The sequence below is a fragment of the Galleria mellonella genome, unplaced genomic scaffold (genome assembly GCF_026898425.1).
Source record: "Galleria mellonella isolate WM207_F2 unplaced genomic scaffold, CSIRO_AGI_GalMel_v1 utg35, whole genome shotgun sequence".
Taxonomy (NCBI): Eukaryota; Metazoa; Arthropoda; class Insecta; order Lepidoptera; family Pyralidae; genus Galleria; species Galleria mellonella.
Window position 1 is genome coordinate 1,055,162 of NW_026442082.1, and position 14,110 is coordinate 1,069,271.

Genomic DNA, 14,110 nt, shown 5'->3' on the forward strand with positions numbered 1-14,110 from the left:
TTCTTTTTTCCGCCTATTTTTGCTTCATGTTTCTTATCATGCGATTTCTTGCTCTTATTAGTAGCATGTTTACTCCTCGATTTTTTTTCTTTTATATTTTCAAGCCTCTTTTCTGCTTTATCTATGTTTCCTTGACTGATTTCTATACTTTCCGAGTCAGACGAAGCTGAGTCTTCTTTAAGTTTTGTCTCTGTATTCTGTTCCTTGCTGGATAATAAGAGTATTTATGAATGTTAATTTTAAATACTTACATTATGCTCTCGTATGTAAATTCAAAGTATTACATTTCGCCTTAATTCTCGTAATATACCTTATCTTTGTCTTCATTGCTAGTAAAATAATAATATTACATTTATTCTAAACAACTGAGAAATTAGTTCAGGTTACGATAGGGCTGATATACCTTATGAAGATAATATTCCTTAAGTATTAAAAAAAACTATAGACGTAGTTGTTTTGATTATCTTTTAAATTTATATTTATACGACGACATAGTCATACTCTATTATGTCCATGGTACTATTTCATCAAAAAAATAAAAAAAAAAGTAGTAGATATGGACTCAGACAATATAATACTAACTGGTTTGGGTGTGTTTTTATAGTTTCTGTAGTCTTTTAAGTGCATTAAAATTAAGCTAATTAATGAAAAAAAAATACCTGTCACCTTTTTCTTGTTCTGTATTATCATCGCTAAAAAGCAATTATTTTGTATAAGGTAAAAGTTACAGTAAGTCTTAATAGCATTAGAAGTAAATAATAGGTAAACATTTATAATAAATTTAGTCTATAATTTAAGCCTTTAATTTTATTACATCGAGTTCTTAAATCTCCAGATAATCAGAACTATCTGAAGAATCAACTTCATCTACGTAATCACGTAAATGTAAATGAGGTTCCCATATATTAATATAATGTTTTTAAATATATTCTATATATAAATTACATAGATAAGACAGTTATAAATATTGTGTATTATGCCTGAAAGAGTTTTCTTCTAGCCAACCCAATATAGAGAGAAAGCGTGTAACTAGCGGGCAATTAAAATGTCTTTGTGTTCTATTAAACATCCAAAATAAACTACAAAATATTACAAGATATTGCCTGCGACTTTATCCGCAGGACCCTATTACCTGTTGGTACTATCAAAATTTTGCAAAATCTAAAACTGTTTCCTGCAGCTTCAACCGTGTCAAGCTATTAAATCTTGATATTGAGAGAAAGGAATTGTTAATAATAAAGGACACTTTTTAGCTCCATTTTATATACCCTACGACTGACCTTCACAAGGTCTTCTTACATCCTTACCTATAAGCTCTCACTGGTGCCCCGCCAACATTTATCGATAGTGCAAACGGAGTCATCATTTTGTTTTCACCCATTAAATAATAAATACCTCTAGTATTTGTATATTTTCAAAATACTCATATTTTTGAAATAAATTCCAAAATTTGCAGAAACAATTTAGTGCGTAGTTTAGTAGATTTCGTATTAGTCATTTAATAAAGGAGTATTTAATTTATGGATTAAGAACTAAGTTAAAATTTATTTACTCGTCCACTTTGTCCCAGTTGACGGTCCACTCTTCGTAAGTGATGCCAGTTCGGAATACTCTTCTACAATTGTCTCTGCAAAATTAAATACAATATATATATATTTAAGGAGATTGCTAGTAATGGGGATGTCAACCCCCATTGCTAACAATATATTTTGTCAGGTCGACCTCCATGCAGTGTAAGTTCCCCTTTGAAACCATCCTCCACTAGCTTTTTGGCATTGTATACAGTTAGCATATATAGCCGGATGCACAATTCTATCTTTATACATTGAAAATGAAAAATGGAGTAGTCAGAAGTTCTTGATTTTTCTCTCCGATCAAAAAATTTTAAAAGTTTGTAACTTCAATCATATTATATTGTATCCATACATAAAAGTTATACAAACATTATTAAAAAAATTTAAACATCTGGGTAAATAATTCTAAACATTACAAATATTTATTATTCAATAAAGACACAGCGTAAATAATAATTTAGTATTTCTTTTCCGAAATGTACTCACGAGAATACCTAATATTATTCAACATTGGTGACGAATAATTATTATAATTAATTTTTTAATAATGGTAATTTTTTTAATCAAAACTTAAGCTGTAGAAAGGAGGTTTAGCAGCTACATTATTTTAATTCACTAACAAGAAAAAATATGGTCATTGTTTATATAGAAAATTAAATCCTTCGGAATTTGCTTAAGTTCTATACTTTGTAATATCATTGATATTATAAGATAGTTATTTACTCAGCGTCTTTATGAATAGCGCAAGATATGAATTGCCTATTCTTATACACTGAAGTATATAGAAAGGGCCCGTGACAGCTATGGCTTTTGGAGTCGATCTTGCAAGCGGATATGACACCGATTACATGCTCTTCGCCTTGATACTTAACGATTAGTGGTCCCCCGTGATCATTCTAGAAAAAAGCTTGTACAAACTGTAGATTGTCTCTATATATTAGATAGAATGATATATACTTTTTATTGTTTCTTCCAAAAGATTACAGTAGTATTTTTTTTTATATTCCACAAAGGTGGCAAACAAGCATACAGCTCGTCTGATCATAAACGGTCTCTGTAGACTATGGACGTATACAGCTCTATATTATTATAAAAAAAAAATAGAATAAGATGTTGAACCAGCAACAAACGGTGTTATTGCTAAAAGCAACTATTTGTTAGTTCAGGTTTAAAATCATGCATATGATTTCAAAAATCACTCGCTAATTTACCAATTTAAACCATGTGAAAAATAAGCGGTGGCCCATTTTTTGTCTGGTCCACAGCGTTACTTTATAGTTAGGTTAATAAACAGCTGTATTAGTAATGTGTCACGTGGATATTATTACCTCACAAAATCCACCTTGCAGAGAAGATCGCCGTGCAGTATAATCATCAGGATCTCTCAAATGTCGTCCAAGATCTACATTGTAAGTTTGGAAATTGTCATTAGTATCTTCAATATCATATCGACGGCTTTCCACATCGGTACAGTTTGCGTATTTTTTCTACAAAATATAGGTATGTAACGGTTTATTTTACGTAATTTCATAAAATATTTATTTCTATTCTAACATTAAATGGATGATAATGCTTAGCTTAATAGATAGTCTTTTGGATACGTTAAGAAACAAAGTTTTTGTAATTACCAATACCAATCAAAGGAAGTCGAAGCACGAGCAAAAATATTACAATGTATGCGCATAAATCTATTCACAGATTTTACAGCAATGTACAGTTCAAATGCATGAGCATGGAACAAATATGAGTTTGTTCCTAAATAGTAAGTAGTAATTCTTGGAACAACAATTAGTACTTCAATTTCACAGCTACTTACGTTACAGATTTCGCTAAGTCTTCTCATCATATCTTTGGTGCAAATCATGTACTGCGTGATAATGTTCCTGAATCTTTGCGCCCATTTTTTAGCGCAATGCTCGTTGTCCATCACACAGACCTTCGCCTCTTGGAGATACTTAGCGTTCTCTGGAATATGGACATTTTGGCGACGATATACACCCTAAAACAAAGAAAAAAATTTTGCTTAAACTTAAAATATTATACATTCGGTAATTTTATAAGAGTGTTGCCATTTGGCATTAAGAGTTTCTAGTTAGCTCTAAAGTGCTTAAGTGAATAAACCTTTAAAAAAAAATTGGAAATTAATTTGAATATACCGAAGTTTGAATTTTATTCAAAAAGAAATTTAATATAACATTTATTCGTAGTTTTACTACCAATAGTAGTTACTTACATGTTGTGTTATATGTATGCTACTTAATCTACGATAATCTACTAGTGACCCGCCCCGGCTTCGCACGGGTGCAATGCTGATACTAAATTTACCTACCTACTTACTACAGAATACTACTATCTCCCTGCATTTTAAATCTGTAATATCTTCGGAAATATTCATTTAAATTACATGCTGTACAGGGCCATATTGATCTATATTAAATGGACAGTGTATTTAAGGATTAATAATTACTTAATTGGATAAAAAATAATGCTGTATTGCTTAAATTTACTTTGTAAATAAGCCATTTTTTCCTGTAAAATGTAAAGGATAAAAAATAATTATTGTGGGTTATCCTTAAGAGATAGATATATGCCATCGCGAATTTTTTTGTTGATCTTTTTAAGGTGTACATTATTTTGATTTATCTCGTGAGGTTCAGCCAGCGTTTGCAATGTAAGCGCAAAAAAGTGTGTTTATTTACGACATCACATTTGAAACATCTAAATTTATCAGTGTTTCTCTACAACATTATACATGTATTCTACATACAAAACTTCCTCTTGAATCACTCTATTTATTAAAAAAAAACCGCTTTAAAAATCCGTTGCGTAGTTTTAAAGATTTAAGCATACATAGGGACGGACAGACAGCGACAGCAACTTTGTTTTATACTATGTAGTGATTGGTAATATATATTTTTTTTAAATCTACCGTAGGTATATTAAATTTTTACCTCTCTAAAATTACTGCTGCTTCCCCAACCTGTGATGTATCCCTTTGTTCCAGATTTCTCCAATTCTCTACTTATATTATTGTAGGAAATAAGATCAGTAGCAAATTCGCATCCTATTTCAGGAATTCCAAGTTTGAAAGGTTTATCAACTTTAACGATTGCAATGTCATTTGATGACCATTTTATGCTGTCTTGAAAGTCAAATTTATAATCTAAAAAATTCATATGCAGTTTATTCAAATTCAAATTATGCTGAATAGTTTACTATGTTAAACAATTATTGTATATAATAGACATTTACATATACGAGTAGATGTTCAATTTCCAATATAAATACCCAAAACTAATAACACAATAAAGAATGCTTAGTTCCTTTTAATTCAGGAAGCTAAGATAAGGATATATATTTATTATTTATATATTTTATTCCAACTTACTCTTAGGTATACATTTCCAAACAACTTTTCTTCTATGTTTACAGACACAGTCGTCTTCCTTGTAATCAAAGCTGTCTACAAACTTCGTTGTGCCGGAGATAATATAGAAATGATCGGCATCTTCCACACATGCAGCCGATGTAAGCACATATGAGGGATCTACGATGACACCCCCACATAGCCAGCCTCGATACTTGCGGGCTTTAGCGGACTCTTTAGTCAGTTGTAAGTAAACCTAAATTGTAAAAAAAATTTAGAATTTATTGTACCTATACTCGTAAATTTTATGCTTTTGCTTGACTAAGTGAGATGTAATAATGGGTTACAACAGGGAAGTTTTCTTGGATAAAATATCTTACTGTAAATAACTGTTTTTTGACTGAGTTTTGTGTAATTAGTTTGAGTATATTAAAAACTAATTAAATTTATTAACTACTAGATGTATACTGCGGTACCGCCCGCGTGACTCAGTTATTAAAGTATCCTTTAAGCTAAGTTAAAATATAATCTACCCGTGTAGCAAACTTTAATTAAACCTGATTAGTAGTTTTTGCGTTAAAGAGTAACGAACGCTCATCCATAATACATTATTATAAACTATTGCATTTATAATATTATTGATAGAGAGCAAACTAACTATATACTTAAATATTTGTATTGTGAAGCATTTATGTATTTTTTGTTGCTGGTTATTTGAATAGAATTATTTTGTTTAATTCCGCTACCATTAGTATGTGTGTGACTGTATGTGTGCACTCGAAAATTGACCACTACTATTGCTTCCAGAACTTCCACAAAACTCCATATCAGCCAGCAATTTTCGACTGCCATTTCGTTTTAACTTTTACGACATGTGTTTTAATTCCAAACGAGGCGTCTTCAGGTAAATTATTATATCGGTGCTGGGAGCCTAGTGTTAACCCTTCGATACGCAAAATGCGTTTTTAAATCGTGTTGCCGTATTTATACCCTTTAACGGGGCGTTATAGTCTTCCGCGAGATAACAGCTATGTCAGTAAAATATGTTTTGTTGTTTTGATTTAAGTGTTCATCATAACCATCATATTAGCCATTATCTCTCTCTGAGGGCTCTGCCAATAGTTGCCATGCTTGGCAGGCGGTTTGGTAATCGCAGTCAGGCTAGTGATGTTTTAAGAGGGACGCTACTGTCCTCAACCGTTAAGTCCCAAAATCGCCTCTTACGATACTCTCGAGAAAGGATCGGAATTTGAAAATTGGTTTTGATAAATTAATTAGTGAATTTCTGTGAGTGTATGTGTACGTGAGTTTAAAATTTTTTTTTTTAATATTAGATAATGAATATTTGCTTTACCATGTAAGGTCTTTTTCCAATAGGTACATTCTTGCTGTACAATATTCTTCTGGTATCTACTATGGAGTTGTTTTCATATTCCCAACCTTCGTCTTCTGTCTCATCAATTTCAGCTAGACTGTTGTTTGTTACATCCTTCTTTAGTTTGTGTTCTTGATTAGATTTGTGATGCGTTACATTAACGGAACTATGTTCTTTGGCATGTTTCGCTTTGTCAGGATTTTTGTCAACATCAGTAGGATTTGATACAGTTGTGCCTGTAAAAATTCTATAACATAATTACTCTTAATTATAATTGTGATTGAAGGAATGAAAACTCTTTATTGCTTTCTTATTATTGTGGTTCAATAATAATTATAATATTTTCACAGAAATATCAATTTAAATAAATACCTATCACTATAAGAATAAAAAAGTAAATCAAGTGGTAATTTCTCAATTTTTAACAGAACGATCCCAAAACCAAAGGATCGCAGTAAATTGATTTGTCCAAGTTTAAATTAATTTCTCTGCTCAATTTATAGTATGGTTCCAAGTCAATAAATTCAATTATTTCATGTTTGACTATTTAAAATTTTATTTTCATTAACTTCTTTGTATTTGTAATGAAAATACCGTATAAGGGATATCAAGATATATCAAAACCTTTCGAGATTATAATATATTTCGAGATATATATATATATGTATTGTGAACTTATTCCTTTTCACATTGTTTATGATAGGAATAGAATGAATGAAAAACCTTTTTAGTTCAAAGAACATACAGTTTCAAAGAACGTACTGTTTTACTGTACAAAACAGACATATTACACAAAATATCCTATAGTTTTTTTTTTATATTGATTAAAAAAAGAAATACACAAGTCCGTAATAGTTTAATTTTATTATTAAAATACATTACACAGTTTTAGCAGTTTCATTCAAAGCAAGCGGAACTTTCGTATCATTTGTGGCACGCAGTATGAAGCCGCTTCCTGGAAACACCTTGTCGTCTATTGCATCGACTGGTTCGTCTGCACCATGCACGATCTCTGGATCTGTTTCTGGCTTTTTCACCATTTCTAGCTCATTCTTCGCTGGTCTGTATAAATAATAAATATTATTAATTAGCTATATTGTTTTTTGATACTTTTGTATTTTGGTATAGGCATAGATGTGCTCCTGGACACGATTATAGGCTACCTTTTCTTGCGAAAAACTTACAGGGGTGGGGTGAGTTAAGGGTAATATTGACATGAAACTTTTTGCATTCTATTGCACTTTTCGGATTTATTGTTTATAATTCATAATTGAAGAGTACATATTTTTTTTCTCAAACTACACCGTAAAGGAGGTGGGTTTCTTTTTATAACTATTTTATTTCTATCTATACCAACAATCACAATTGTTGAACAAAATAGCAAACGAAGCTGCAAGTAAAAGCTAGTTAATAATACACGTTGTTTACCCGTCGTCATGATTTTTCCATGATATTACTTTTTCCACGTGAGTCACTCCTGATCTGAACTGACGTCTGCATTTAGGTCTATTAGAAAAAAAAAAGAATTATAAAAAAGAAATATATATATGAAAATATGATATAGAGTAATAAGACTCTTGACTTCATTTCTATAAAAATCATAACCAATAATTATATTCAATAATATGATTGAAAAAATTTTGAAGTGGATGAGATTTGATTTCTTCGCTATATTAACAGTTCAGCTGATGCTTCACAAGATTTCCGTCTCGGAGCAATCATTTTACTAACAGTATTTTTTATTATAAATAGATTTTATAACAAGATTAAAATTATATTATACATATAAGTATTTTCTTTTATTATTTATAAATAAAGAAGAAATGTGCTTACTCAACGTCCTTGTAGATGACGCAAGAGATGAACTGTCGATTTTTATAAACGCTGGTGAACAAGAAGGGTCCGTAGCACTTGTTGGTTCTCTCTTTGACAAGGCAAGCTGATATCACTCCAATTACAATAGAGTTAACTCCAGTTCCATAGACAAGAGGGCCTCCATGATCATTCTGTAGGCCGTTTATTATTATGTTAAGTAAAAATAGATAGTTATAAGCTTACTAATTTGACAAAACTGTAACTTGAGAATTTTTGTACATTGTACATGGGAGATATTAAAAAAAAAATATGAGGAGTCTTAATTAGTGCATTAGAAGACAAAACATTTTTTTTTTTATTTTGTCTGTCTGTTCTTTTTGTTCCGGTATCACGTAAAAGCTATTAAATGAAATTGAATGCAGTTTTCGCAGTTGTGTTTCTAAAGATCTAATTTAAAAATTGGTGTATTTTTTATCTTAATATGTTATCCATAAGTGCTCTATTTCATTGTGTTTTCTACTTCTAAAATCCATATATACGAAGTAACGGACACAAAGGTAGTCAGATAATAAATTAATTTCAAGAGTTCCTTCGTATATTTACCTCACAGAATCCACCATCTGTCATAGACCTTCTGTTACTGCTTACAGATGTATTTCCAGAAGATTCATTATGATAAGCGGAGTGCATAACTAGATTTGTTGGTATTTTTTCAGTTTTAACTATTGGAGCATCTCTTCTCATATCCTCCTCATCTGAATAGTTAATATCTTGGCAATCAACGTATTTTTCCTAAATTCAAAATGTTGGTTTGTCAATATAAATTCCGATATTTACAATTTCTTCCATCTATAACTGCATTTTTACATATTTCCTTCAGAAAAAAAAAATTGCTTTATTATTGCTACAATCAATTGGGCTGGATCCAAGCACGTATATACCTTGAAACTATTGTATAAATTCTATACAGGTGCTTATATTTTAGTATAATTATTGTGATTATTAATTAGTTCGAAATTAGGATTAGCAAAACCAGTTTTACCATACCGTATCAGTCATTAACTGTCCAGTGTTGAACATAGGGATCCTCATATTGGAGGGTTAAAAGCACCAAGTAAATTAAATTATCCTACTTACTATTACAAATGTAAAAGGTTGTAAAGAAGTTTGTATATTTGTTTACTTTCATCATCATCATCATCGTATCAGCCGTTAACTGTCCACTGCAGAATATAGGTCTCCTCCATAATGGGGGTTTTGCCAGTAGTAGCCACGCTTGGCAGGCAGGTTGGCAACCGTAGTTAAGCTTTAGGAATGTTTTAAGAAGGACGCTGCTGTCTACCCCTCGATCATTAAGTTACCTTAGTCGTCTCTTATAACACTTACGGGAAAGGAAGGGATGGCCCATTCTATGCCGGGACCAAACGGCGTTCAATGACAAACTAAAGATTTTAAGTTTCTAAAAAATAAATAACAAATATAAAAAATGTTTCATTACGTTGCAAATCTCCGACATAGTTTGCCCCACATCCTTGGTACATATCATGTAGTTGTCGATTATGTTATGATAGCGGGAGCCCCAACGTCTCTTGCATTTGTTTTTGGATATAATTTCTACATGAGCCTCTAGAAGATTTTGTTGGTTTTCTTTTCTTCTATTCACCCACTAAAATATTGTATAAATTAACATTATTAAACAATATCGGTCACGCTAAAACTATGAAAAAGCTATTAATAATACATTTACCAAATGCGTAAGTTACATTGTAGATTACACTTGGTAATTCAATGGAACCGTAAGTGCAGAACATAAGTATAGAAAAAGAAGTATAGCTAGTGTATTTCATATAATTATATATTAAGATAAGGATTCACTCAGGATATATATATATATATATATATATAATTATTATATATTGATTAATTATAAAAAAAATAAATTTAAAACACTTTTCATCATATTGATTTTGTCAACCTAACACATATGTGAATTAGAAATTTATTACGAGTATGAATCTATTAATAGAAATAATTATATGACATCGTTCTTAAAAGTTATATTACTTTATAAAGTATCTTCAGATAAAACTTACATCATTGTACTTAGAAGTAGTACCCCAGCCTGCGACACTGACAACTGAACCGGGATTTTCTAAAATTTGACTTTGGTTGTTATGGGAAATTGGTTTGGGTATGAAGTCGCAGCCTTTGATAAGTCTGGTGAAATCAAAACCTTCTTCAACCTTCACGACAGCTATATCGTTATTCATCCACCTGATATTGTCATTTTCGTGACCATCGAAGACATAATCTGGTATAAAATAAAATAATTTTGATCAAAATGAGTAAATTAATAAATATCGTTCCCAATAAGATACGCCTAAAGACTTCTAATAAGAGCATTTGGTAATTTTTTATTCTCTATATTTCGATACTATAATATTATATTCGTATATGCGACGATAGCTGTGGTATATCTATTTACCTTCATCATCAAAATTATATCAGCCTTTAACTGTCCACTGCTGAACATAGGACTCCCTTATAAAGGAAGGTTTTGCCAGTGCTTGCCACGCTCGGCAGGTTGGTAAGCAATCACAATTAGGTTTTGGTAAAGTTTTAAGAGACTGTCGCCCATTTCTCAATTATCAAGTTCCCTTAGTCGCCTCTTAAGACACCTACGGAAAAGGAAAGGGTGGCCCCTTCTATCCCGAGACTATACGGTTTTTTTTAATGTAACTTAAAATGGTAAACAAGCTGTCGGCTCACCACTTTTAATGACATGAGCAGTACAATGGACAAAACAGAGTATACTGTTTCACCCGTGATACCCTTCATGCGTTACCATTCTTGAGGATTAAGGTTTTATTCCTCTGTACCGTGTAAATTCACTGCATTCATTCATATCCCATCCTTCAAACCGAAACACAGTCATGCAAACATAACCGCTTCACGGTTGAAACATGAATGGGACAGAGGTATCCAAACAAACGATTTTGTACAAAGTCTCTCTCTGGCTTATTCACAGATCTTTTTTTTTATAAATAATAAGTTTAACCAACTCCTACTTTCGTTGTCATCATTGATTCATATTTGATCATCATTGATCATGATTTTATAGATATCTTATTTCATTCATGCTGATTAGTTGTAGCTTTAATAATAAGATCGGTTACAATATAATATGTGCAGCTTGGCTTTCATTACTACTTAGTCAAACTTTAAATAATACTTTTCTATCAATATTGTGTTCTACATATTTACTTTTAGGAATGCACTTCCATATCGCTTTCTTTGCACCATTCTTGATACACGGATTGTTATACCTGTCGTCGTCATCAGAGTACCTAAACAGATTTTTATAAAAATTTACATTTCCGAAAAGAAACTATTTTTATAACTTATTTATTATCAAGTTTAATTGCCAAGTTATCTTTTATATTTAGAAGTGTTATATACTGAAATATTTTTTAATTAGTGTTTTAAAAACACCTATTATATTTTTTTATATTAGAAATAACTAGATTTTTTTATTACTTTCTTAGTTGGCATAGTACAAATAAATAAATATTGAATAAAAATAAGTAATTAATACTTGTATGTTCCAGAAACAACATAAAAATGTTCAGCGTCTTCTATACAGGCAGCAGAAGTCATGATGTACTCTTCATGAATAATAACTCCGCTACATAACCATGTCCTATAGTTTGGTTGCTTTTTGTTACTTCGTGGTAGTTTTAAATATACCTGAAAGTTTTCGCAGTTGATAAAGTGAAAATAATTAAAGTTTGTGTCTCGCTCGTTAAAAGAATAAAGATTGTATTCCAAAAAACACTTTAATTATGACAAAACCAGTTATTTGGATCTCAAATTTAAACTACTGAACTAGTTTGACAAATTTTCTATAGGACCAATCTGTAAGTATATCTATTCAGATAAAAAATAATTTGCCAAATCGGTTTAGAACTGACGGAGTTATGAGGTAACAAACATTAAAAATACAATTGAATTGAGAATCTGCTTCTTTTTTAATTTGGTTGAAATGTAAATCGTCTTTTGCTTGATCATATATAAAATTTTATTGTTTTTGAAATCTCTGACAGTGGCTATCTGTATTGCATTAATTAAATCATGTAATAATTTTTACCATGTAGGGTCTATCGTTTGTAACTTCTTCTCCGTTTATGATACGTCTTGTACCATTCAATATTTTTTCTACTTCTTGTGGTAATTGCGTAGTTAATTCTAATGCTTCAACATCTGGAACAACATGTAATGCTGTAATCATATTATTTAAGAACATAGTTCTCTAGATGAACTCATTCTTCTATCATTGTACAATAAGATATTATTATTATATTTTATTTAGAATAGATAGATACTCTTTGTTATTTGCTCCAAAAGATTACAATAGTAAACTTATTATAGATATAAACAATTACAAGAAATAATCACAATGAGAAAACAATAGCGACCTTATCGATAAAAGCGATCTCTTCCAAGCAATCTTTGGATGGAGAGGAGTAATTAGAAACAGTTCGATCAGAGGAACGACGAAAATTCTATTATTTTTAAATATAGAGATGAAAGAAGAAAATAAAGTATATACTCTTATATTAATATAAAAAATGGTGAATTTATGTATAATTAAATTACCCAAAATATATACAAAAAACAACAAAATACAAGATATACGTATCATGTTGGAGGATTACGCTATAAACAAGAACCTAAAACAATACTAAATTTGAGTAATTGATTAAAAGTAAATTGACTATTTCATGCTTATTGCAAAAATTAATCGACATGTAACTTTCTAGGCATGTACAACTAAAAAACATGTTGGTTTAAATATAAAATTAAATAAGATGAAAAATAAAAATATTAAAGTGTATTAGAAATGTAGATATCAATGAAATAATACGACATAGTAGTTTAATGTTTTAAAACGTTTTATCTGGCCAATTACCGCTAGTTGTTATATAAATTAGATGTATTAAATTAATTTTTACTATTTACATTGCTTGTTTTAAGTTTGACCTTCAGGAACATAACTGTATAAAAACATTCTATTTGGTCCAATAGCTTTTTGGGTCCTATTATTCTCTAGTTATAATTTTTTAATATGTATAAAATAGTATTAAATTTAAACAATGAAACTAAATCATAATTTAAATTTTAAAACCATGAATTTATCTGTAGTTTATCTGTAGTAGGTAGAATACAGACTTTTACTGTATTAATTTTATCTTTATTAAATTCAGCAAGTCTTAACTAAAACGAATCAAGTGTACCTACAATTAAAAAAATCTTGCTTTTGTACAAGACTATGACAATTGTATACTTCGATTTGAAAGGTAGGATATGACTGTGAAAGTACAATCCAGTAATCTCACCGAGGCATAGTACCCTAATCCTCAGGAATGACAACGCATGAAGGGTATTGTAAGCATTACAGTGATGTTCTGATAAAAAAAATTGCAATTTATTCGCGAAACTGAACTATTAACACTAAAGAGTGAAATTGAAATCTCAACATAATTTTTGATATACCTATTACAACTAACTCTGTATTAGCACTTACATATATAGCAATAAAAATACCAAGAATAATCCAATATAGTTATTTATTTTGACAAGATTTTTATGTAGTTGCATTAACAACATTCTGTTTCTGTTAATCCTCTGGTTTATCAATGAATGCTCTGACGATATTGTTCTGTTTTGTCCAAAGTCAAAATATGTTTTGTTGTGTTTCTCTCATTTTGTTTAATCTTTTCCAATTCATTCCTTCTCATCTTTTTTATTTCATTTTTAGCAGGCCTGTAATGGAATAATTTGTTTTAATAATTTTAAAAAAGGTGATGGGCCATTTTAATTTTCTTCGTGTTTCAATTCAATGCAGAGTCATTAGGCATAACTATAGATACAAAATAGCTCATAATTATATTTGATCAGAGTAATAATGTTACAAAAATA

The 14,110-nt window shown here is 30.3% G+C and overlaps 2 protein-coding genes across 3 annotated transcripts; both read right to left on the reverse strand.

The window, feature by feature from the left end:
- Positions 1–63: 63 nt before the first annotated feature.
- On the reverse strand, positions 64–7,102 carry LOC113514527 (uncharacterized). Its single transcript, XM_052896814.1, has 8 exons — positions 7,087–7,102; positions 6,296–6,552; positions 4,963–5,197; positions 4,526–4,737; positions 3,391–3,573; positions 2,903–3,061; positions 2,298–2,470; positions 64–1,627 (listed from the first exon to the last, which is right to left on the reverse strand). The coding sequence occupies exons 1-8, from the start codon at positions 7,100–7,102 to the stop codon at positions 1,549–1,551; spliced, it is 1,314 nt and encodes a 437-aa protein (XP_052752774.1). The 3' UTR covers positions 64–1,548.
- Positions 7,103–7,161: 59 nt separating this feature from the next.
- LOC113514526 (granzyme M-like) lies at positions 7,162–12,897 on the reverse strand. Of its 2 annotated transcripts, XM_026898614.3 has the most exons (10): positions 12,788–12,897; positions 12,279–12,391; positions 11,727–11,878; positions 11,396–11,478; positions 10,225–10,442; positions 9,630–9,797; positions 8,735–8,923; positions 8,150–8,322; positions 7,745–7,822; positions 7,162–7,378 (listed from the first exon to the last, which is right to left on the reverse strand). In XM_026898614.3, exons 1-10 carry the CDS (start codon positions 12,831–12,833, stop codon positions 7,195–7,197), a joined length of 1,404 nt encoding a protein of 467 aa, XP_026754415.3. In that variant the 5' UTR covers positions 12,834–12,897; the 3' UTR covers positions 7,162–7,194. The 2 variants fall into 2 exon arrangements, with proteins under 2 accessions (XP_026754415.3, XP_031764061.2); XM_031908201.2 differs by lacking the exon at positions 8,735–8,923.
- Between the last annotated feature and the right edge of the window lie 1,213 nt (positions 12,898–14,110).